This window comes from Solanum verrucosum, unplaced genomic scaffold (assembly GCF_900185275.1).
Source record: "Solanum verrucosum unplaced genomic scaffold, falcon-dt-bn FXZP01000164.1, whole genome shotgun sequence".
NCBI lineage: Eukaryota > Viridiplantae > Streptophyta > Magnoliopsida > Solanales > Solanaceae > Solanum > Solanum verrucosum.
The window spans coordinates 1,010,808-1,037,755 of record NW_026020388.1 but is presented as its reverse complement, the minus strand read 5'-3'; the positions used below and the strand labels follow the sequence as shown (position 1 = coordinate 1,037,755).

At 36.8% G+C, this 26,948-nt stretch overlaps 1 protein-coding gene across 1 annotated transcript; it reads right to left on the bottom strand.

Annotated features, from left to right (window-relative positions):
- Positions 1–12,401: 12,401 nt before the first annotated feature.
- On the bottom strand, positions 12,402–13,373 carry LOC125839152 (uncharacterized). Its single transcript, XM_049518131.1, has one exon. The coding sequence runs from the start codon at positions 13,371–13,373 to the stop codon at positions 12,402–12,404; it is 972 nt and encodes a 323-aa protein (XP_049374088.1).
- Positions 13,374–26,948: the final 13,575 nt, after the last annotated feature.

Below are 26,948 nucleotides of genomic sequence, written 5' to 3'. Positions count from 1 at the left end.
CGTAGCTCCTCCAGTCCCAGATCAGGAAGTTTGGAATGCTTAATTTTGGAACGCCATTTAGTTGTTGGCTCAGAGTGTGACCAACCAGAACAATCAGCAGGTTCCAGTTTCGGCAAATGCTAATGTTGGGTCAGCTACAGCTAGAGTTCGTGATTTCGTTAGGATGAATCCACCTGAGTTCTTAGGATCACAGACTGGTGATGATCCCCAAAACTTCATTGATGAGGTCAAGAAGATTTTTGGAGTGATGCAGGTAACAAGGAATGACCGGGTTGAGTTGGCATCTTACCAGCTTAAAGATGTAGCTCATATCTGGTACATTCAGTGGAAAGAGAACAGGGGTACAAATGTCGCTCCTATCACTTGGGAATGCTTTAGTGAGACTTTCTGGATAGGTTCTTCTTAAGAGAGTTGAGGGAGGAAAAAACTCAAGAGTTTATGAATTTGAGGCAGGGTTCGATGACGATCCAAGAGTATGGACTCATGTTCACCCAAATCTCCAGGTATGCTCCTCATATGGTTGTTGATTCCAAGGCTCTAATGAACAAGTTCATGTATGAGGTATCCGATCTTGTGAAACTAGAGTGTAGGAATGCCATGTTACTTGAGAATATGAACATCTCTAGGCTCATTACTCATGCTCAGCAGGTTGAGGGTGATAAACTTAGGGAACGGGCCAAGGAGAATAAAAAAGCTAGGACAGGCAACTATGACTATTCTCAACAGAAATCGGGTGGTGGTAATCGCTTGCAGTTTCAGAAGAAGTCTTTAACTCCAGCACCTTCATTAGCCAGTGTTCCATCCTTCAAGTTCTATAATGATCAGAAAGGTAGGGCATCAGGCTCTAAGACTCAAGGTAGTGTTTCAGGCACCAAAACCTACCCAACTTGTCCTAAGTGTGGTAAGAACCATCCGGGCGAGTGTCTTGCAGGAAATGAATGATGCTTTGTGTGTGGTCAGTCTGGTCACAGGTTGAAGGATTGTCCTTCTAAGCAAGGTCAAAGAGGTAACAATGGTAGAGCTCAGTCCAAAACTTCAGCAGCACCAGTGGGTCGCCCGACTTCTGGTACAGGTAGCGGTTGATGAGTCCACAAATTTGACTCATTTAGGGCTTTATTTTGACAAGAATTGTGTCCTCCAATGCTTATTTTGTCTATATATCTGATAAAAACTCTTAAGTTTCAGGTATTTGAAGTTTTAGTGAAAGCATGGACACTTAGGCGCAAAAAGGAACAAAAAGGCTAAAAAGAACGAAGAAGCTGAAGCCCGAGCATCGCCAATCACACTTGGCGATTCGTCGAAGGGATTTACTCCGCCCTTTGTTCCAGTACGCGAAGCCCTGAAGGAGAAGGATAAAAAATGCGATGAAAGGAGCAGTCGATGCTTCGCCGAATAGTTCTGTGAAACAGTACTATACCACCCAATGGTCCAGAACGTGAAGATGCTGAAGTCAAGCACAAAACGGCGATGAGACAAACGAAGGGCGAGTTGCCGAAGTCATTCGACGATATCGACTAACTTCGCCGAAAGATCCACAACGCTATTTTCTGAAGTCTATAAATACTGAACTTGTTATTAATTTTAAGAGAGACAAACATTTATTTTAATTTCCAGAATAGAATAGTACTTTTTGGATATTTTTCTCTCAAGTTTGGAGAGGGTTTTTGGGAGACTTGAAGAAAGAAGGATTTCATCATCCCTACGTTGGAAGTGGGTCTTCTCCATTTTTCTTCCTTTGCTTAAATCAAGGTTTAATTTCTTATACCCATTTGATTTTACTATCATTTTTGGTGTATTTTGTTATTTCTTGATGTATGGCTAAAACCCCCCATTATTAGGGTGTAATTTAGCAAATATGTGTTGATATTATTGTTGGGTCTTGCTTGCTAATAGATTAGATGTAGTTTAATGGTGATTTCACCTAGTGGTTGTGGTTTAATCTAAAGGGTTTGTAGTTGCAAATACAAAGCCACCCATGTGTTTTCGGCTTGCACGAGAGGGAGGTCGCAAAACCAAGACCACTAGACTGATGGCCTAAGGAGTGGGTCGACATAGGTTCAACCCGAGAGGGTGAGCCTTAGTCCCATATCCTAACACTTAGCTCAAGAGAGTGAGTGGGGTAAGGCGTAGACTGGTCTTCATGCGACAAATGGGTATCCGAGAGGAACGCATTTGAAATGGGGTAAGTTGCCCGAGAGGAAACTTATTTCCATTTAAAGCTTAGACTAGTCACTATTATCTTACAAATTTCCTTTCAAAAGCATGTACCCAACTACTTATCTCAACTTGTATTGCGGTCACACCCCAAGAACATTTTCCCATACTTGATTTTCTTGTTAATTTTTGCTATTTTACTAATTTTTACAAAACCCCCAAATTGTTATTTGACACTTTTGTGTCACCCCCTTTTATTTACTATGTTTTTACTTTATAATATCTTTAGCTACGACTAGTTAGAGCTTAATTTTATTTTTCTATTAATTCTCAAAACCATTCCCTTGGGACAGGACCCCAACCTTTAGTTGAGTTACAATATTGTCGAAGATCGTAGACACTCATACCATAGGTTAGTGTCATTGGTCACGATAAGCATCAAAATAGCGCCGCTGCCGAAGAGTGCTGTTATTTGTGAATTTTCAGATTAGTAGAATTTTTGTTCTTCTTAGTTGTAATCTACTTAACTAATCCTTAGTTTTGTCTAGCTGTTTGTGTGTTGAGACAGGATAATGAGTATACATGACGGGGATGGTGGACCAACGGAGCACCTCCAAGAAGAAGTGATGAGATTCAGGGATCACATCTTGAAATTTAAGCATCTAGAAGGAGAACCTTTGCATGAGTCGTGGCTGAGGTTTAAAACAATAATGATACAATGCCCAACTCATGAAATCCCCGATTTAGTTCTACTGTAATGCTTCTATAGGAGTCTGAATCCTGAAAACAGAGGGATAATCGATCAACTCATGCCAGGTGGTCGTTAAAAATATTCTTATGAGACCGCAGCCAAATTCCTTGACATTGTGGCTAAAACCAATAAGGATACTAAGAAAGACCAGCAATTGATCATTTTGCTGGGTCAAATGGATAACTTGACCCAAAAGGTCGAGGAACTGGAGGTGATGTCCAAAGAAAAGCTCAAATGCGGATCACCTATTGAGCAGGGAAGATCTATGGGGGTTGAAAGTAAACATATCAAAGATATGTTTTTGACTATTCTTCAAAAGTTAAATGAGCAAGATAGAGTGCTAGAGAAGATTAAGGAAAATGTAGAAGTGCTACACCAGATGAACAGTTCTCACTCTAGATCTATCAAGATAATTGAAACTCTCTTGGGTCATGTAATGCCTCACATCCATCAGACACAAGTCAAGGGGTTGCTAAATGATGTTTTTTCTAACCCTAAAAATTGAATTTAGATGCTAACCCGCGTCGTGCCACGACGTTAACTAAGGCGTTGTTTGGGAGGCAACCCAAAGACCTTAACTACTTTAATTTTGGTATTTTTTAGAAATAAAGGTGTTGTGATTTTGTAGAATTGCGCATGAAAAGTTTGTGAAAAAGTACAGGATGAAGTACACAAGTCCAACCGGCGAATCTCCGACTAGATTGGCGACTGCTACTAAGACCGTCGTTTGGATCCTCACTTTGATTGAGGGTCCTATAAAACTCGGAAATATAGATGAACACTCGGTGGATCGCCGAGTAATGAAGCTAAGCCAACTAATGTCGCCGAATGGATTAGATCTGGATGGATTTTATAAAATCACGGGTCTGAAATTTCAACCTTTCTCATATTCTCTCACTCTCGATTTTTGCAAAATCACGCCTACTTAGTATTTTAAGAATTTTTGCACCTCGTAAGTATTTTAGCTCCTTTAGTAGTGCTCGGATCAATAATAACCTGCGGCTCAGCATCACAGTCTTGACCTAATCTGCCCAAAAGGTTGGTTCTCCAAACCTTGCATTTAATTATGATATTTATGCTCCCATTCCGGGTAAATTTATCCTAGGTCATGTGCTTTCCCTCTCTAATGAATTTAGTCCGTTCAGCGTGTTGAGACCAGCTCGCCGAATCATTTGGCAGTTGGCCTAAGGGCCTTCATCTCGTTCTTTTAAAATTTAATGCTACTTGTAGTTAGTGTTCTATAACTCTCAGCCAAAAAGCCCTGATCGTCAAAGGCAGACGGTGACTCGCCAAAGGTCGCCTTGATCGCCCTTTGTCTGCATCCCCGAACCCTTTTACACTGCATCCTTCGGCGGATAAAGTCATGGTCACCAAAAGCAACTTGGTGACTTACCGATCTATTCGGCAAGTCTGTCTGTAATTGCATCTCTCCGAACTTGGTTTACCTGTTTTAACTTCTTTCGAAATATTTGCAGAAATGGCTAGATCTAAAGTTGCAGAAAGAAACAAGCCACCTCGAAGTAAAACAAAAGGGATTACAATCAAAGAGGATACTGACGTGTTCAAAAGCAAAGTTTCTAAACTTTCCACAAATGGTGAAAAAGGGAAGGGCAAATACAAGATCCTTAAATTGTCAGATGCAAGCACCGACAGTAATGACCTTTATAGAAATGACTGTCGCACCCTATTTCGAACTAACTGACACAGTTCACAACATAATATGGCTGACACTCTGAGTTTTGAAAAAAAATATTTTGTTTTGTTTTAGAGTCGCCACCTAAATTTTAAGAAAATTATTAGGAAAACTATTTTTTAATATGTAAATGTAAACTCTGTTTTGATTTGCGAAACTAGTGAGATTCTGAGTAAGGGTTTTGGTTACTCGAGGGGAAGGTATTAAGCATCCCTCAGAGCCTAACCGAAGATAGTCCTTAAACTCAATTTAGGAAAATAGAATTAGGAAAACCTGTTTATTTATTTTTAAAAAAAATTAATTAAAAATTAAAAATCAATGGTAAGTAAATTTTATTATTTTAAGAAAAGAGTAAAATACAAGGTACGACGTATATATGCCTATAAAATTAATAGTAGTATGTTTATCATACGGTAATAAATAAATAAATGTACTAAAATGTATGATAATTTTATATGTTGAAAAAATATAGATGTATTTTATATAAATGTATCCAAAATAAATGTTGAGTTCAAAGGATATAAATTTTTTTTGTTTAATTTATATATAGAATTAAGATGTGAAATAAAATAAAATAAAATAAAATGATATAGTAGTTGAGTTGCAAACATGTAGTAAAATAATGTGTATGTTAAAGTGTATGGATTTATAAATTATATATATAAAAAAAAAAAAAGTAACATTTGTAAAAGTGATAGGAGGTATGAGAAAAAAATAATAATATGAAAAAATGTAACAAAATAATAAGTTACATGTAGATAAAACAAAAAAAAAATAAAAATATATATATATAGGATTTGTACCTTTTTTGCATATAACATATATATGTATGTACCTTGTATTTTGAAACTGTTGGCATATCTAAAATCTTAAAATAACATGTTAAAAATGTTTTAGTAATATATGATTTAATAAAAAAAAGAAAAAAAGTGACAATAGCAAATATACTTTCATAAAGGGGTGATATCAAGAATATAAAATGGGCCTAACTATTGGGACTTATTCTATAGTTACATTTATTTTTGTTAATAAAATATATAGACCTACTTCCTTATTTATTTACTTATTTAAAGAAAAGAATATTTCTAAAACGGTAACAACATTGGCCTTATGCTAGTTTCAAAATCATTTGGGAGTTTTAAATCAAAAAAGTTTTCCTTGACATAAGGTCCTAAGTGAGATTTGATAAATGAAGCTAATAAATATTTTAGTCCTTCTCGGAGCAAATAACTTAAGCTGTATGTTTTCAAGATTAAAAAAAAGTAACAACTCTAGCGAGCCTTATAACATCCATTTTGGCCTTCTAAAATCAAGTTTCTTCTTCCTTTCAAAAGTAATATTTTCAAGCACTTTTAGACTTGAACTACTGAAACTTTTCAACTCTCAAAATGTAGTGGTTAGTTCCAAAAATTTATACTTTTAGATCCCACAAATTAGTGTTCGAAAACTAAGGAAAAGATTGCATGTTTTACACTAAAAAATCTGCTTTGTAGAGCATGTTAAAGCTGCATTTTTACACTAAAAAACTGCAATTTTAAAGCTAAAAATCTGCATTTTTGAACTTCAAAATCTGCATCATATAACTCTCATAACAAAGCATTTTTTATCCAAAAAATACACATTTTTTGCACCTAAAATATGCACCTTTAGGACCTAAAAGAAATGGGTTTTAAACTAAAGAACATTTTACACTTAGAAAATCTGTTGGACAAAGTTGTTAAAACTCCAGATTTTATCTCTTATTAAAACTACAATTTTCAAACTAAAAATTATACTTAACAGCCTGCAAAAGGGTTGTGTTTTGGACCTAAAAACCTGCACTTTTACACTCAAATCATGCACATTTTGAACTCAAATTTTGTACCCTTTTGAGCTCAAAATGCTGCATTTTTGTGGCTCGATATACCACTCTTAAGCTCTCAAGAAAAGTGATATCTTTAACATTAAAATCTGCACTTTGAACCACCAAAATCTACACTTTAGTCTACCCAAAGTTACACTTTAAACACTTGTTTAAAAGAAAAAAATCTGAGAATAGATTCATCACATTCAAAAACATTATTTGCAAGTTAAACTTCTTAAAAAAAGAAACTCATTCTCTCATAGCTAAAAAATGCTGAGTAACAAACAAACTTAATTAGAAAGCAATGGTTTAAGCCAAGTGACTATACTAAACCCAATATCTATAAAGGGCAGGAGGGTTCATGACTACGTCTTACTACCATTCTTGGTTGGTTTACAAAGTCGAACACAAATAAAGCAAATATAAATATAAGCGCAAAATATCGTGTAAAATGTTAGTCAATATAAATGTGTGCATATATAAAAGAAATGCGAAGCTTTGAAATAAGGAGAAAGCGCTGGACGCTATCGACGCAAAAATGGGCAACTAGACACGAGCTTATGTTGCTAGTAGTCGCTTCTCTGGTTTGGGCAGAGATGGAGTCATATAATAACTCCAAACACGCTTCCGAGTGTTCATCTAAAATAAGGAAAATAAAAAGATTTATACCTTGTCCTGCGCCCAAACAAAGAAAATCCAAACAACAAAAGTACACGTGAACGTGAGATGATATTCATATGTACAAATCATATTCTAATGAGAAGGAAGAACAGGACCATATTCCAGAGAAGAACAATGTGCAAAATCAGACAACAATTCAACCATTACAGGCAACAATTTACAGATTTTTTTTTAAATATTTCCAAATCAATTTAACACACAAATTCTAATGGAAGACGACATGTATTAGTATAAAGAGGTTGATTTCAAACTTACGTATGACTACTCAATTATTATATAATGGTTGAAAGGTTTAAACAACTTTCCACAGCTAAAAAAAAGTTATAGATAAGAGTCGATATTGCATATGTGAATGAGCTTGGAATAATTTCATATTATCAGGTAACCAAAGCAAGATATCAGTTGCATTCCAACTAAAGTTGTATGATGCCCTATTGTTACAGAGCTAATGTCCGTTTGAAGTATCGAAATGAACGAAAGAAGCAAAGAACGTATTATTGAGTATTATGTCTATCATTTTGGCTAAAAAAAGGGGTTTAAAAGCAGGGAAGAATTTTATTCATAGTGTCCAAAGTAGTCTAATTACACGAAGGGACTTGGACTTTTGCCTCAACAGAGGCCTTCAACAGGAAAGAAAGAAACTTTTAACAAAATTAATACCGATTTATGATGGTTTCTTAAAGCCATTTAAGCAAGTGAACAAGAGAATTTATATACTTATTTTAAGAAAGCTATGTTAAATACGTCACAAACTAACAATAAAAAACACAGACTTCTCGAGCATATGAACAAAACAACGAGTTTCCAAAATAAAACAAGACTTTCAACTATTTCTTTGATCTTATGAGGACGAAATAATTATTAGGACCCAACCAAGATTTTGAGAAGCTAAGCATAAAAGAACAGATTTATTAATAAACATTTAAGACTATTCAATTTAAGACATCCATATATTATATCTATGCATGGGCGGTTGTTACTTAAAAGAACAGAAAAGGAAAGTTTGAACTAACGTTGAACTTAGCCATAATAGGGTTGAACATTCGACTAATCTCCACACTGATCCTATGACACGTCTTTTATTTCCGCACTCGAGAGAAACATAAACAAGCAGCACAAGAATATATCATTGGGTTTAAACACTAGTTCATGTTGTAAGAAAATCAATAGACTTCTTGTCGTTGTTACTTGTCCCAATTTTATAAACATACAGACATCGAGATTATTTTGAGCTCAAAATGGTTAATGAAACAAGATATTGGCTTCAAGGTTCTACATATTCTTTGCATTCAATAATTCCAAATTATATTAGCAGCTTGAACATACAAGAAAAGAAACAAACGTGATACCACACCCCCTTTGAACTTCCTAGAAATATTAGAAAACAAATATTTCTAATTCCCTTAGTTTCTACAATTAAACTGTAACTCATATTTTACTAGGGAGTTACTTCTTCTCCTAACTTCAAATCATGCAACGAAAACAAAACAAATTCAACTAAACAAAAGCTCATCATGGACTTCAACTTATCACATAGTGAACCCAATACAGGATTCCATAACTTAATAGATCATTGGGCGCTCACATATTCAAATATATATAAAAGAAATAGAAGAAAGATGTGAACCTTGTTCTTGGCAGCAAACTAAGCTTTGACGTCAAAAGATTTTGACTTCGAACTCGAACTTCAAACTCAAAGAAGAACGAAAAACTGAGAACAAAAGATCACCTTAAAATCTGTTCCTAAGATGATTATCGGATCCTTGTTGGTTTCCTTGGATTTTTTGTTGAATTTTTTGGATGATTCTCCGATGATTTCCTTCTCTATTTTTCCGATTGTTTTCGAACGTTGATGGATGATTTCTGAATGCCCTTCCATGAGAACGAAAGAGGTGATTTTATAGCCGATTTGGGCTCCAAGAATTCAAAAATTTGAATTCTTGGAAACACAACTCTCAGAGGAAACAACAAAGTAATCATGGCGGAGGAGAAAATCTCTCAAAAATTGACCTTTTCAGGTCGATTTGAGAGGGTTGAGCGATTGATGGGCCATTTTTCAGTGACCCAGAGCCATTCTTCTGACATAGGGATGGGGGGATCACGTGGGGGAGGCCATGGGTGGCGTGATTTCTGGGATAGGAACGAGGGTAGGGCGGCGGTAGGGGTCTAAAAAGGTGAAGAGTGAAGGGACGCATCTCTGGGGAGAAGAAGAGTTGAGAGGCGTTCTGGAGAAGATGAAGAGACGCATCGCTTTTTTTTTCTTTTTTTGGAAAAAAAAAAGAGTATAGGGAAGCGTAGGAGTCTACTTTGGGAAAGGCTGAAAAGTCTTTGGTTTGATATCGATCATCCGATCATTTGATCGGACGGTTAATAAAATAAAGAGTTTAAAAAGATTAGTAATAGTTATATATATATATATATATATATATATATATATATTGATAATAATTATATATTAAAAAGATGAATTAATTAAAGTCGTTGGATTAAAATAGAGGGTTGAGATTAAAAGTTAAGAAGCACAATCCATGTGTTCGCCTACGTGAAACACACGAATTGGCCTGTTTAAGGGGACTTGGATTGCCAAAATTGCTCAAATTAAATTCATTTAAATTTTAACCTCTTCATTATTATATAGACATAGTTTATTAAATTAAAAAATAATAATTTTGCAAGACTAGTTTATTTGTTAAAATTAGTGATTCTAAAAATAAAATATGTCAACAAATGTTTATTGTAACAATAGACATTATATATAATAAGAAAAAATTGAATTAACCCTTAAGAACAAAATATATTTGTCGTGAAATCTAAAAATGAGAAAGTAGTAATATTTATATAATATATTTAATTTTTATAAAAAATAGTATTTATGAAATAAAATATATAATAATTAAAAATCTGTTCGTATTCCTACAATTTTGTAACATATATATACTTTATTATTTTTATCTTTTTTTTTATTATTATTATTAAAACTTTAGTTAAACAAATGTGGAGAGCCAAAATTGGGTGTCAACAGCTTGCCCATTTCTTTGTCCATGGAAGAGAGTAGAGAAGACGTCGACAAAGAAACATTGACACGATCTAATTTTAGGTGACCCATTAAAATACACCTTGAGCAAAACTCGACAAGAAATGTTTATGGAGTTATGGCCGAACTCTAGCTTCTGAGTTGCCTACATATCTCAGGTTTCGTGAGAAATCAAGCCATATGTAGTTCAAGAGTGTAGGAACATAGCAATTTTTTGTTAAAAAAATTGCCCTAGTATCGAATTATGGTAGTACTGAAATGTTTTGGTGGTGAGGTTTGAAGAGATTGGCACGAATAAAGGGACGAGATATAGTTCTAAAGAACAGGAATAAGAAATGCTCTGTAGCAATTTCTTCCGGAGAATTATGGTAGAGGGATGATTTTTTTTAAAAGAATGCCCAGTGTCGGGTTATAATGAAGTGAGACCTGAGAGAGTTATCTGAACTTTTGAAAATCGAGTCGAGTTGAGTTTTGAAAGTGAATCATTGACGTAGCTAGTGATGCTTGACATTGCACCAACTTGCCCTACCTTGCTACTTAAAGGGAGTTCCTCGTTGTAATGCGTTGTCCTGCAAAACATATAAAAAGGTGAAAAGTACTTGTTGCGGTTCAAAAATTATGAATTGAAATTGGAATGTAAAGAGTAGAGTGTAAATGTCCAAACGATTGTTGATGTCCCCGTTTTTTGTGTTGTGAATGTGATGTAGGTAAAGTAACTTGTAATGTAAAGGCCCTCGACTGGCGGGGTTTTTGTAATGTAAAAGCCTGTATCCGGCTGTGTAAAGCTTGTAATGTAGACCTCCGCTTGGCGGGGCTGTTGTAAAGTAAAAACATGTATCCAGCTTTGTAAAGCTTGTAATGTATCATATTATTGTTAGTGTATGAAAGTGTTTTTGTGCTTGCATGCCCCTGGTCGGTGGAGCTTCGGTGACGTCACTATGATGTGGTCTCCAATTGGCGGAGTGTTGCTTCTTTCGCTTATATACAAGCTCTGATTAGCGGAGTGTTGCTTCTTTTCTTATATACATGCTGTGATTGGTGGAATTCGATCGATGTTTGCTATGTACAGCCTCCGGTTGGCTGATTTGGAGGATGTTTGCTATGCACAACCTCCGATTGGCGGAGTTTGACGATGTTTGCTATGTACAGCCTCCGATTGGCGGAGTTTGACAATGTTTACTATGTACAGCCTCTGATCGGTGGAGTTATTGATGAGGTTACATTACAAGCTCCAGTTGGTGAAGTAATCTTTCGACGTTTTCTTAGCCTGCACATAGTTTCTTAACCTAGAGACTTCGTAGGTGGAAGAGTAGAAAAACCCTCTTGAAAAAGAATTAGCTTGTTTTTCTAGAAAATAAGTATGTTACTTATATATTAAGTATATATATATATAGTAATTTTCCAACATTTTTAAATTATGACATGTTCCGAAGTCCATCGAGCTTTTCGTTTTGTTGACTATATCCAACATAGTCTTCTTGTAGCTTTTATCCTTCTGATGAAGCTTCCTTAACTCTATTGCAGACATTGTGATGATCAAGATTCTTCATATTCTGAGGTTACGCTAACTATGAGGAAGTGTTATCTAAGGGTAAGGAAAATGGAAATTATGCAGTGCATTGATTGAGCTGACTCAGGCTGCCTACGTATCTCCAAAGTAGGAATCAGATCGTAACGTAGTTCGAATACAAGCGGGAGAAATAAAAGTATGTAATGCAATGATCGAGCCTGACTCAAGCTTCCTACGTATCCAAGTGGAATCAGGTCGTAACGTAGTTCGATTATAATAGAAGACTGAAAAATATGAAGAAAACGTAAGAAACTTGTGATGCAACGACCGAGCCTGACTCAAGCTACCTACGTATCCAAGCGGAATCAGGTCAGGACATAGTTCAAATACAAAAGGAAAGTGAAAAATATGAAATGCAATGACCAGGCCTGACTCAGGCTGCCTACGTATCCAAGAAGAATCAGGTCAGGACGTAGTTCAATTACAATAGAGAAGAGTGAAAAATATGAAATGCAAGGGACCGAATCCGACAAGGATTGCCTACGTATCCCACCGAGGGAATTCAGGTCGAGCGTAGTTCTAAATACATGGAAATGATGATTTTGGGTTTTCTAAGGGAGACCGAGTCCGATGTGGGTTGCCTACGTACCTCGCCGTGGGAAGTCAGGTCTAGACGTAGTTCTGTTACATTGAAAAATGCAAAAGTACACAAAGTAGGCGCTAATCTTGAGGTCTTCAGATGTAGTATTTCTTGATGGTGTCTGAATTGATTGGCTTTGGGCTTACTCTGCCGTCCATTTCTGCTAAGATTACCGCTCCTCCAGAGAGTACTCTATGAACCAAGTAGGGTCCTTGCCAATTTGGTGCAAATTTCCCTTTGGCTTCTCCTTGGTGAGGAAAGATCTTCTTCAATACTAAATGCCCCGGTGTGAACTGTCGAGGTTTGACTTTGTTGTTGAATGCTTTGGTCATTCTGTTCTGATAGAGTTGTCCATGACAAATCGCATCTATCTTGTTTTCATCGATTAGCATCAATTGTTCATGCCTGCTACGTATCCATTCTGCATCGTCCAGACCAACCTCTTGGATAATCCTTAAAGATGGTATTTCCACCTCAGTAGGAATTACTACCTCTGAACCATAAACCAACATATAAGAAGTTGCCCCAGTTGATGTTCTGATTGTGGTGCGATAACCGAGAAAAGCATATGGTAGATTCTCATGCCATTGCCTATGACTGTCCACTATTTTCCTTAAAATCTTCTTGATATTCTTATTTGCCGCCTCAACTACTCCATTCATCTGTGGCCGGTAAACTGTGGAATTTTGGTGAGCAATCTTGAACCTTTCACAAATTTCCCTCATAAGATCACTGTTGAGGTTGGCTGCATTAACTGTTATGATTGATTCTGGAATTCCAAACCGACAAACTATATTGTTGCGAACAAAGTCTACTACCACCTTCTTTGTCACTGCCTTGTATGTTGAAGCTTCAACCCATTTTGTGAAATAATCCATAGCCACCAGGATGAAACGATGTCCATTTGACGCGGGAGGCTCTATGGGTCCAATAACATCCATGCCCCAACCGGCAAATGGCCAAGGCGAACCCATCACATTGAGCTCATTCGGTGGAACTCGTATAAAATCTCCATGCACTTGAAACTTATGACACTTTTGCACATACCGGATGCTATCTCTCTCCATGGTCATCCAAAAATATCCGGCTCTTAGAATCTTCTTTGCCAAAGTGAACCAATTCATGTGAGGTCCACATGTTCCTGCATGTATTTCTTCCAAAAGCCTTGTCGCTTATACGGCATCGACACACCTCAGCAATCCTAAATCTGAAGTTCTCCTATATAGGATTTCTCCGTTAAGGAAGAAATGATTGGCCATCCTCCTCAAAGTCCATTTATGCTTGCTTGTAGCATTTTCAGGATATTCTTGTGCTTCTATCAATCTTCTGATGTCATAGTACCAGGGTTTTCCATCCAGCTCCTTATCTACATGAAAACAGTAAGCATGTTGATCATGTATCTCTACATCGATAGGATCGATGTAACTCTTTTCTGAGTGTTGAATTATCAAGGACAATGTTGCCAAAGCATCGGGAAACTCATTTTGAGCTCGAGGGACATGCATGAACTCAATCCTTGCGAATCTCCTACTTAACCCTTATATGCAATGCAGATAAGGCAGGATCTTGACATTCTTAGTAGTCTATTCTCCTTGCACCTGGTGAACCAATAATTCGGAATCTCACCAAGAGTTTTTTTATGTTCATGTCGATGGCCATCCTGAGTCCGAGAATACAAGCTTCATATCCCACCATGTTATTGGTACAGTAGAACCTAATCTTAGCTGAGATTAGGTAATACTAACTTGTTTCTGAAATTAAGACTGCTCATATTCCAACTCCAATAGAGTTTGATGCTCCATCAAAGAACATTCTCCATCCATCATATGACTCTGATATATCTTCTCCTACAAACAAAACCTCTTCATCAAGGAAGTAGGTCGTGAGTGGCTTGTAATCCTGGTCCACCGGGTTTTCTGCGAGGTTATCAGCCAAGGTTTGTCCTTTGATGGCCTTCTGTGTCACATACACAATATCAAACTCGCTCAACAAAATTTGCCACTTCACCAGTTTACCCGTAAGCATGGGCTTCTGAAAGATGTACTTCAGTGGATCCATTCTTGAGATCAAGTATGTGGTGTATGTAGACATGTAATGGCTAAATTTTTGTGCAATCCAAGTCAAAGCACAACATGTTCATTCCAACAACGTGTATCTTGCCTCGTATGGGGTGAACTTCTTGCTGAAATAGTAAATAGCTTGATATCTTCTACATGTTTCATCATGCTGCCCCAATACACATCCAAATGCATTATCCATGACAGATAGATACAATAACAAAGGCTTTCCATGATCTGGTGGGACCAATACTGGTGGGTTGGACAAGTATTCTTTGATTCTATCAAAAGCCCTTGGCATTCCTCGGTTTATTTTGTGGCGGCATCCTTCATCAGTAACTTGAATATGGATTCACACATCACTGTGGATTAAGCTATGAATCGATTGATGTAATTCAGTCTTCCCAAGAAACTCATCACGGCCTTTCTGGTCTTGGGTGGAGGTAGCTCTTAGATTGCCTTTATCTTTGATGGATCTAACTCTATGCCTTTCCTGCTAACGATGAATCCCAATAATTTTCCTGTGGGTGCTCCAAATGCACACTTTGCTTGATTCAATTTCAAATTATACTTACGCAACCTCTCAAAGAACTTTCGTAAGTAATCCAGGTGGTCTGAACTTCTTCTGGATTTGATAACGACATCATCTACGTACACTTCAATTTCCTTGTGGATCATATCGTGGAAAAAGGTAGTCATGGCCCTCATGTAGGTTGCACCAGCATTTTTGAGACCAAATGGCTTTACTCTGTAGCAATATAATCCTCATGGAGTGATAAACGATGTCTTCTCTGCATCATCTTCATCCATCAAGATTTGGTGATATCCTGCAAAGCAATCGACAAATGATTGCAACACATGTTTTGCACAATTATCGATGAGTATATGAATATTTGGAAGAGGGAAATCACCCTTAGGACTGGCCTTGTTGAGATCTCATAGTCCACACATATTCTGATATTTCCATCCTTTTTTGGCATAGGCACATTATTGGCTAACCATGTGGGGTAATTTGTAACCCTCACAATGTTCGCCTCAATTTTCTTAGTTACCTCCTCCTTGATCCTTAAGCTCAAATCTGGCTTGAATTTTCTTGTGTTTTGCTTAACAGGTAGACAAGTGGGATCAGTCGGTAATTTGTGCGAGAAAATATCAGTGCTTAATCGTGGCATGTCATCATAAGACCAAGCAAATATGTCAAACATACTGCTTAAGCAATTCTATTAATTCTTGCTTTCTTTCAGCCTCCAAATGTATATTGACTCGTGTCTCTTTCACGATTTCCTTATCTCCTAAGTTGACAACCTCTGTTTCATCCATATTGGGTTTCTTCTGACTTTCACCTGCTCGATCTCGTGTGGCAGATTTTCAGGCATCATGTTTTCATCATATTCTTCATGATCTTGTTCATCATTTTCACCTTGCTCGGTGGATTCGTTACATGTCATAACCATTGAACAAGGATTTTTATTAATATGAGTGCTGAAAGGTGCAAAAGGTAAGTAAATATAAATAGATATTTCAAATAACGAGAAATTTTTTAAAGAAAACAAAGACTTTTTAATTCATAGCATTCTAGTTTTTTAGAAGAGGCAAGCAACAAAAGATTAGGCATGATTGAAGCCTCAATTTGATCATGCGAATTTTAAAATTAAGACTACTTTTCCACACTACCAGGACTCTGGTTGAAATAGGGACGACCTGGTGGTCCAATTCTGCAAGATTTCCCCAGGTTCGGCATTACGGATGGTCAACTTGTTGAGATTTATCCCTTTCTCTTCTCCATCCATTGCCACGAACAGATTGCCTATTCCTTCTACGATGTCATCAACGCCAACTTGATCTGGAATCAAAGCTTGTTCTGGGACAAAGATTGTATCGCTTGACCCGTGACGGTCTTTCTCAAGGCAGGCTCATATCCGAGTCTGTTGGTGCCTTTCTGATGCTTTAGCTGGATCGGTTCAACTATGCCATTGGACTTAGGTCCAAGTCCATTCTTAGGCTGATATTCATACTTCAACATCTCTGATGCAACCATTTTTGTTGCACTTGACAACTTTGTATTACCTCCTCTGCTTCCTCACCGACCCTTATAGCTTGCATAATTTCCAAGGTGTGAAAGGTGGCTCCATCTAACTCGTCAGCGACTGGGATAGAATTAACAGAAAAGATGGGGTGACTGAGCTCTCCGTGGATGGTAACTTCTGTGCGACCCCACTCAAACTTTACACATTGGTGAAGAGTGGAAGGAACCACTCTTGCCATGTGAACCCATGGTCTTCCCACCAACAGGTTGTAATTGGATGATACATCCATCAGTTGAAATAGGATGGGGAATTCAGCCAGCCCCACCTGCAATGTGAGATAGATCTCTCCAATGACACTTCTTTGTGCTCCATCAAAAGCTCTAACTTTCACACGACTTTCCTTTATTTCTCTCATATTAACACCTAAATCCCTCAAAGTGGTAAAAGGACAGATGTTTCATCCAGAACCACCATCAATTAGAACTCTAGTCACAACCTTATCACAACACTTGACTGCGATGTGAAGCGCTTTGTTGTGCCCAACCCCTTCTGCAGGCAGCTCATCGTCATGGAAGGAAATATTGTTAGCTTCCACTATTTTTCGAATCGTTGAAGCTAATGTTTCACTGGTGGTCTCTTTTGGAATATTCACTCCGTCTAATACTTCCATCAAAGCATTCCTATGAGCTTCAGAACTCATAAGTAAAGACAAAATAGATATGTGGGCAGGCATCTTCTTTAGCTGCTCTTCGACTGAATAGTCTTTAGGCTGCATCTTCTTCCAAAATTCTGCGGCTTCAGCATCGATAACATTCTTCTTTGGATTCTGTTCTTTTCCAAGAGCTCTTTGATTTAGATCCTCCGGGGTATAACACCTCCTCGACCTGGTCATCCCTTGATCTACAGTAGTGTCAATCATCTTGCCCTTGGCGTCCGCTCGATAGTCATATTCAAGCTTTCTAGAAATTAGAGTGGTCACTACAACTCTTGGGAGATATGTTTGGACAGTCAGAGGATCCCTTAATTGAACAGCGATAACAGGTTGCATCGAAGATGTCATGGCATCTGGTTCATCTATGTCTGGACAGTCAGGGACCCCATATTCTTCCTCAAGAATAACCATGTTGACTTCACAATTCTCATGGTTTGGCAAGGGGTTGTTGTTTACATTAGGAGGTGCTGGAGTGCATTTGATTACTCCTCTTCTGATCAAAGACTCGATCTGGTTCTTTAAACCATAACAATCTTCTGTGTCGTGTCCTTGGATTCCCGAGTGGTAAGCGCATCGCTTGTTTCTATCAAAATTATGAGGGATTAGATCAGGAAATTTTCCTTCAACTGGTTGCAGCACTCCCGCTGTCCTCAACCTCTCAAACAATTGGGCGTAGCTTCGACAATCGGTGTGTAAGTGCGAGCATTTCTAGCTTCAAGATTTTGACGTGGTCTCGGTGCATATGCTGGTCTATTTTGGTGGATTGGTGCTTGATAGGGACATATGGTCTTGGAGGATTTTGGTATGCTGGTGCTCTGGGTGGATTATAGTGTGGTTGGGTATTATTACTGGGTATGGGACGTATGAAGCTATGCAGCAATTTGGGGATTATTGGGGTATCGGTGGACGGTCCTCCTTGTTGGTAAGTGACAGCTGAAACATCCCTCTTTTCTTTTTGATGCCGCAATGGAACCTAATTGTATAGCCCTACTTGCGGCTTGCAATGCGACCATAGACTGAATCTTCCCAGATTTAACACCCTCCTCTATAAAGTCTCCCATCTTGACCAATTCTGCAAACTTCTGCCCATCATTGACATCATCTTGTCGAAGTAGACACCTTCTTGAGCTCGAATAAAGTACTTCGAGAGCTCACTCTCATCTAATGGCGGTTGCACCCTTGCGGCCTCAGTTCTCCAACGTCGTGCATATTCCTGGAAATTCTCAGATGGCTTCTTCTGTATATTGGCCAATGAGAATCTGTCAGCAGTAATTTCAGTATTGAATCTGAAACGAGTCATGAAGTCCTCAGCCATTTCTGCCAGTCACGCCATTTGCGAGGGTCTTGGCGGGTATACTAGGCCAATGTTCTCCAGACAGACTCCGGATGAACAACTTCATCCTCAGCTTCTCATTTCTCCTACACCGACTAACTTGTCACAGTATGCCCTTAAATGTGCATGAGGATCACCTTTTCCATCGAACATGTCAAACTTCGGTGGTTTGTACCCTACCGGCATGTCAATGTCTGGATGGATGCACAAGTCATCATAATACAGAATTTTGTTCCTCTAGTAACTTGTAAGCTTTTCAATGCCTTTCTTAGACCCTGAAGCTGGGCATTTATCGATGCATCTTCTTTCATCTTGGTATCTTTCTCCATTTCTGCATATTGATCGACCTCATACGGACATTAACCACTGCTGGCATTGTGAAGGTAGGAGCTCGAGAGGCATATACGGGTGGAACATGTGGCTCATAGGGAGCGGTGACATGTCCCAAGTACCTGCTGCATTGTTGGTATGGTAGGGTCACGATTGAAAGGTCGGGAACGTCCTAACTACGGTTGGAGAAGCTGGTGGAACTCGATCGTGATTGGAGCGTGTTGAGTTTGTTCTGGCTGATTTGGCAAGTCGCAGAAGGCAAGTCAGCTTTGCAAAGTAGATAGGTGTCTTGAAAGTAGGGAAAGTGGTAGCCGATAGTTTGGCCAAGTCTCACACTTGGCGTAATTCTTCCCTCAAGATCTCAAGTTCTTGCTCCATACGAGCCATTTTCTCTTCATTTTGGATGTCTATCATGTTTCGAGAACCTTCGGGGTTCTCAATAGGTATCATTATGTTTGCAGCAGCGTTGAAGTCCTTTTATCAGTCATCTTTCCTTTGATCGAAGGTTGTATCGTGAGTCAGCCAATTTGCAAGTCGACACAAATCAACGTACTTTTGGGGATAAAAAAAAGAAAAGAAAAAAAGAAAAAAGGAAACTATGTTAGTTTGGAAAATATTGAAAGATGTAACAAATATATAAGTGTAACACATATATACACCAATTTGGCGACATTCAAAACGCGTCCTAATGTAGAACCTCTTTTTGCCTGAGGTAGGCCTACGTTGCAATTAGTTTGATAAAAATTATCCATTTAAACACATTTTAGATTTGGAGCAAACATAACTTCATTGATTAAGGTAGTCTTGGATGTTACATTGAGGTAGGCAATCAGAAACCTAAGAAATGAAAGTACGAGGGGCATAAGGCATACAAAAGGGATAGGCCACATGGCACTTTGAGGAGCTTATGAAAAGATTTCAAAGAAGAAGACGAATCTACGGCAGGTTGGAGCATCATCATCGTCATCGTCCCCATCATAATATAGCCCTGGGTGGTACTCTGGGACTCGTCGGGGCCGCGTTCGGGAGACATGTCTATCACCCTTCCATCTCTTGGGTCATAGATTTAGAACCCGTTTCAGAAACTTCCATGTAGTCTTCCTCTACCTCTTCTTCTTCTGGGTCTTCTTCGGGATCCTCTTCTGGGTTTCTTCAGGGTCCTCTTTCGGGTCTTCTTCAGGATCCTCTTCCGGTCTTCTTCCTCTTCTTCTTCAACCACCTGAATCAATAGTCGATGGATCCGGGAACAATCTGATTATACAGGATGTGGTGAATCCATGCGAGGAAACACTGATTCTCTAATTAATCAATTTGTTGGTTGTCTACAAACCCCTGGTGCCCATGTACGTTGGATGAGCCATATGACTCACAGTATTCCGCCAAGCGTAATACTCCGGTGTGCACCATTTTTCCCTCCTATTTCCAAATCGATCGTGTATTCCCACTCGGCTTGCAGATTTCTTATTCGTTCCAGCGAGACTGAAGTGAAAGCATCTTCATGTACCCCATGATTGACCATAGAGGAATGTCTTGGATGACTCCAAATTGCCGCATAACCGAAAGGTGCATATGGTTGAATTCCCCTCAGCCCAATTAACTCGATAAAGAAAAAATATCGGGTCCTCGCAAATGCCACTCTCTTATCCAAGAAATTTCATTGGATGGCATCTCCTGTAAGGTTGTTCAGAATGTGCGCCACTCTTCCCTTCCTATCGGCGCGCCCACCCAATTTTGAGACGATCTTCATGGATTTCGATCTTGTTACGTGCACCCATGTAGAAATCCATTTGTGGATCACGACGATAGAAATGTTTTCTCGCCCAGATTTGTAGTAGCATATTGCATCCTCCAAAGAAGTTGTGCCCCCTAATGCAGGTTGTCATCGAACGAAGAACTTCGGCAAGGATCATGGGCACCAAAGAAAATCTTTGTGGATCGTAGAAGATATTTATAACCATCGACAATATGTTGATATCGACAGAATTGGACCTTATCGAGAACACCATAACTCCCAGGAAAGCCATAAAGAATATTTCGGCCTCATATGTTCCCATGCTCCGTGAGTACATTCAAATTCACATTGATATTCATAGTAACCTTTCGAACGCCCAAACCTCTGAAAAAGATAGTCTAATTCGACGTATCCGCCGTTCACATATCTCAATGACCGAAATATATGCAGATCCAGGAGACTTAAAAATCACCAGTACAGATAGTTGACGGGATCATCGGTAGCCTCCCTCTAATGGTAGCTCGATAAGACTACTGAGCTCCTCTAGTGTTGGAGTGATCTAAAATCCAGGAATTTGAAAGTTACGGTGCTGGTTCCCAAAACTCCATTAAGTGAGTGACAAAGATATTATCGCACTGTGTCCCCAAAAGTGACAATAATGCTCCTAATGCCCTCGAATCTCAGCCCCGTGTATCCTCCGGATGTTTTGCCACCAATTCTGTAGAATATGGGGCACTGAAACGACCATTTGGATATCCGGCAAGTCTTGGTTGAGTTCATCTGAAAAGAGGGTAAAGGTGTAATGAGTTTATTTGTCCAAATCCGTTAAGTGTTTAAGTTTGGATAATTATATCAATTTCACACAAAGTTTATGTTGTCAGTTTTAAAGAAGAACTCTTGACATTTGGGTGGTTTCCTAAACCAACGACAATACCGTATATTGTCTTGCCTAAGGCTATGCAACATGACCTATTTTAAGAGTAAGATTATTTCCTAGATGATTGAGCGTGGACTAAGTAATTGCAAGAAGTGCACTATCTTAATTGCACCAACTCTGAAACTAAGGAATCCAAAGAGAGTTCGGAGGAGTGCAGGAACACCCCTCGCATGTACAGTGTGTGTGTATGGTCAAAGACTCGATTGAATGTGCAAATAACAGTGTAAGGAAATCAGTAACAAGTAGTGTTTTAAAATAAATAAGGAACACAAGCTTGGATTTCACTTGCGACCTTTTAGTCAAAGCAATATATCAATAGCAAGCTGAAAAATAAACACTAATCACAAATGTTGTTCCTAAATTGAATTTTTCTAAGGTTAAAACCTAAGTAAGTCCCCAGCAGAGTCGCCAAGCTGTCGCACCCTATTTCGAACTAACCAAAATAGTTCACAACATACAATGGCTACACTCTGATTTTTGAAAAAAATTATTTTTTTGTTGTTAGAGTCGCCATCTAAATTTTAAGAAAATATTAGGAAAATCATTTTTAATATGTAAATGTAAACTTTATTTTGATTTGCGAAACAAGTCAAATTCTGCGTAAGGGTTGTGGTTACTCGAGGGGAAGGTATTAAGCATCCCTCAGAGCCTATCAGAAGATAGTTCTTAAATTCAATTTAGGAAAATATAATTAGGAAAACTTTTTATTTATTTGTTTTTAAAAAAATCAATGGTAAGTAAATTTTATTGTTTTAAGAAAAGAGTAAAATACAAGGTACGACGTATATATGCCTATAAAATTAATAGTAGTATGTTTATCATAAAGTAATAAATAAATAAATGTATGATAATTTTATATGTTGAAAAAATATAGATGTGTTATTATATAAATGTATCCAAAATAAATGTTGAGTTCAAAGGATATAAAAATTTGTTGTTTAATTTATATATAGAATTAAGACGAGAAAGAAAATAAAATAAAATGATATAGTAGTCAAGTTGCAAACATGTAGTAAAATAATGTGTATGTTAAAGTGTATGAATTTATAAATTATATAAAAAAAATATTTGTAAAAGTGATAGTAGGTACGAGAAAAAAAAATGAAGAAATGTAACAAAATAATAAGTTACATGTAGAGAAAACAAATATATATGATTTGTACCTTTTTTGCATATGACAATACATGTATGTACCTTGTATTTTGAACCTGTTGGCATATCTAAAATCTTGAAATGACATGTTAAAAATGTTTTAGTAATATTTGATTTAATAAAAAAAAGTGACAATAGCAAATATAATTTCAAAAAGGAGTGATGTCAAGAATATAAAATGGGCCTAACTATTGGGCCTTACTCTGTAGTTACATTTATTTTTGTTAATAAAATATATAGACCAATTTCCTTATTTATTTACTTATTTAAAGAAAAGAATATTTCTAAAACGGTAACAACTTTAGCCTTACGCTAGTTTCAAAATCATATGGGAGTTTTAAATGAAAAAAATTTTCCTTGACATAAGGTCCTAAGTGAGATTTGATAAATAAAGCTAATAAATATTTCGGTCCTTCTCGAAGCAAATAACTTAAGCCGTATGTTTTCAAGATTAAAAAAAAGTAACAACTATAGCGAGCCTTATAACATCCATTTTGGCCTTCTAAAATCAAGTTTCTTCTTCCTTTCGAAAGTAGTATTTTGAAGCACTTTTAGACTTGAACTACTGAAACTTTTCAACTCTCAAAGTATAGTGGCTAGTTCCAAAAATTTATACTTTTAGATTCCACAAAATGGTGTTCGTAAACTAAGGAAAAGACTGCATGTTTTACACTAAAAAATCTGTTTTGTAGAGCATGTTAAAGCTATATTTTTACACTAAAAAAAACTGCAATTTTAAAACTAAAAATCTGCATCATATAACTTTCATAACAAAGCATTTTTGCTCCAAAAAATACACATTTTTTGCACCTAAAATCGACACCCTTAGGACCTAAAAGAAATGGGTTTTAAACTAAAGAAATTTGCACATTTTAAACTTATAAAATCTGTTGGACAAATTTGTTAAAACTCTAGATTTTATCTCTTATTAAAACTACAATTTTCAAACTAAAAATTACACATAACAGCCTGCAAAAGGGTTGTGTTTTAGGCCTCAAAATCCTGCACTTTTACACTCAAATCATGCACATTTTGAACTCAAATTATGTACCCTTTTGAGCTCAAAACACTCCACCTTCTGAGCTCAATATGCTGCATTTTTGTGGCTCGATATACCACTCTTAAGCTCTCAAGAAAAGAGCTATCTTTAACCTTAAAATATGCACTTTGAACCACCGAAATCTGCACTTTAGTCTACGCAAAGTTACACTTTAAACACTTGTTTAAAAGATAAATATTTGAAAATAGATTCATGACATTCGAAAACATTATTTGCAAGTTAAACTTCTTAAAAAAAAGAAACTCATGCTCTCATAACTTAAAAATGTTGAGTAACAAACAAACTTAACTAGAAAGCAATGATTTAAGCCAAGTGACTATACTAAACACAAGATCTATAAAGGGCGGGAGGGTTCATTACTACGTCTTACTACCATTCTTGGTTGGTTTACAAAGTCGAACACAAATAAAGCAAATATATATATATATAAGTGCAAAACACCGTGTAAAATGTTAGTCAATATAAATGTATGCATATATAAAAGAAATGTAAAGCTTTGAAATAAGGAGGAAGCGTTGGACGCTATCGACGCGAAAATGGGCTGCTAGACACGAGCTTATGGTGCTATTAGTCGCTTATCTGGGTTGGGCAGAGATGGAGTCATATACTAACTCCAAACGCGTTCCCGGATGTACATGTGAAATAAGGAAAAGAAAAAGATTTATACCATGTCCTGCGCCCAAACAAATAAAATCCAAACAGCAAAAGTACACGTGAACGTGAGATGATATTCATATGTACAAATCATATTCTAATGAGAAGGAAGAACATGACCATATTCCAGAGAAGAACAATGTGCAAAATCAGACAACAATTCAGCCATTACAGGCAACAATTTAAAGATCTTTTGTTTTTTTTTTTAAATTTCCAAATCAATTTAACACACAAATTCTAATGGCAGACAACATGTATTTGTATAAAGAGGTTGATTTCAAACTTACGTATGACTACTCGATTATTATATAATGGTTGAAAGGTTTAAACAACTTTCCACAGCTAAAAAAAAGTTACAAATAAGAGTCGATATTGCATATGTGAATGAGCTTGGAATAATTTCATATTATCAGGTAACCAAAGCAAGATATCAGTTGCATTCCAAGTAAAGTTGTATGATGCCCTATTGTTAAATATTTAATGTCTGTTTGAAGTATCGAAATGAACGAAAGAAGAAAAGAACGTATTATCGAGTATTCTGTCTATCATTTTGGCTAAAAAAAAGGGGTTTAAAAACAGGGAAGAATTTTATTCATAGGGTCCAAAGTAGTCTAATTACATAAAGGTACTTGGACTTTTGCCTCAACAGAGGCCTTCAACAGGAAAGAAAGAAACTTTCAACAAATTAATACCGATTTATGATGGTTTCTTAAAGCCATTTAAGCAAGTGAACAAGAGAATATATATACTTATTTTAAGAAACCTATGTTAAATACATCACAATCTAACAATAAAAAAAAACAGACTTCTTGAGCATATGAACAAAACAACGAGTTTCCAAAATAAAACAAGACTTTCAACTATTTCTTTGATCTTATGAGGGCGAAATAATTATTAGGACCCAACCAAGATTTTTAGATGCTAAGTATAAAAGAACATATTTATTAATAAACATTTAAGACTATTCAATTTAAGAGATCCATATATTATATCTATGCATGGGGGGTTGTTACTTAAAAGAACAGAAAAGGAGAGTTTGAACTAATGTTGAACTTAGCCATAACAGGGTTGTCCACTCGACTAATCTCAACACTGATCCTATGACACATCTTTGATTTCCGCACTCGAGAGAAACATAAACAAGCAGCACAAGAATATATCACTGGGTTTAAACACTAGTTCATGTTGTAAGAAAATCAATAGACTTCTTTTCGTTGTTACTTGTCCCAATTTTATAAACATACAGACATCGAGATTATTTTGAGCTCAAAATGGTTAATGAAACAATATATTGGCTTCAAGGTTCTAAATATTCTTTGCATTGAATAATTCCAAATTATATTAGCAGCTTGAACATACAAGAAAAGAAACAAATGTGGTACCACCCCCTCTTTGAACTTCCTGGAAACATTAGAAAACAAAAATTTCTAAATATCTTAGTTTCTACAGTTAAATTGTAACTCATATTTTACCAGGGAGTAACCTCTTCTCCTAACTTCAAATCATGCAACGAAAACAAAACAAATTCAACTAAACAAAAGCTCATCATGGACTTCAACTTATCACATGGTGAACCCAATACAGGATTCCATAACTTAATAGATCACTGGGTGCTCACATATTCAAATATATACAAAAACAAATAGAAGAAAGATGCGAACCTTGTTCTGGGCAGCAAATTAAGCTTTGACGTCAAAAGATTTCGACTTCAAACTGGAACTTCAAACTCAAAGAAGAATGAAAAACAAGGAACAAAAGATCACCTTAAAATCTGTTCCTCAGATGATTTTCGGATCCTTGTTGGTTTCCTTGGATTTTTTGTCGGATTTTTCGGATGATTCTCCGAAGATTTCCTTCGCTTTTTTCCGATTGTTTTCAGACGTTGATAGATGATTTCCGAATGAGAACAAAAGAGGTGAATTTATAGCCGATTTGGGCTCCAAGAATTTAAAATTTTGAATTCTTTGAAACACAACTCTCAGAGGAAACAACAAAGTAATCATGACGGAGGAGAAAATCTCTCAAAAATTAAAAAAAATTGAATTAACCCTTAAGAACAAAATTTATTTGACGTGAAATCTAAAAATGAGAAAGCAGTAATATTTATATAATATATTTAATTTTTATAAAAATTAGTATTTATGAAATAAAATAAATAATAATTAAAAAATTGTTCGTATTCCTACAATTTCGTAACATATATATACTTTATTATTTTTATTTTTGTTATTATTATTATTATTAAAACTTTAGTTAAACAAATGTGGAGAGCCAAAATTGGGTGTCAACAATGACCCCAACTAATCTAAAAGCAAAGATGTGGGTTCTGACAAGGAAAATATGCTAATAGCACAGAGGGCCGAGCGGCGAATTAAGAAGATGAGAAATTCATCTAGGGCCAGGACTTACCAGCCTTCCACCACCACACCTCCAGTTCCAAAGAAGGCAATGGTATTAGCACCTTCAGTGCAAGGTCCTCCACCTAAATCTATGAATAAAGTAAAGGCTATGAGACCAAGAAATTTTTTGGAGGAAAAGCTTCTGTCCATAGAAGGGGTTATAGACAGGCACCCAAAGATGAGGGAATGTATGAGATACCACGAGTTCCAAATCTTCACCAAACCCCGTGGCCCTTATATTCCAAATTG

Bases quoted from the DNA above. Each gene is read 5' to 3' on its own strand.
- LOC125839152 (XM_049518131.1), bottom strand. From the start codon at position 13,373: ATGGAGAGAGATAGCATCCGGTATGTGCAAAAGTGTCATAAGTTTCAA.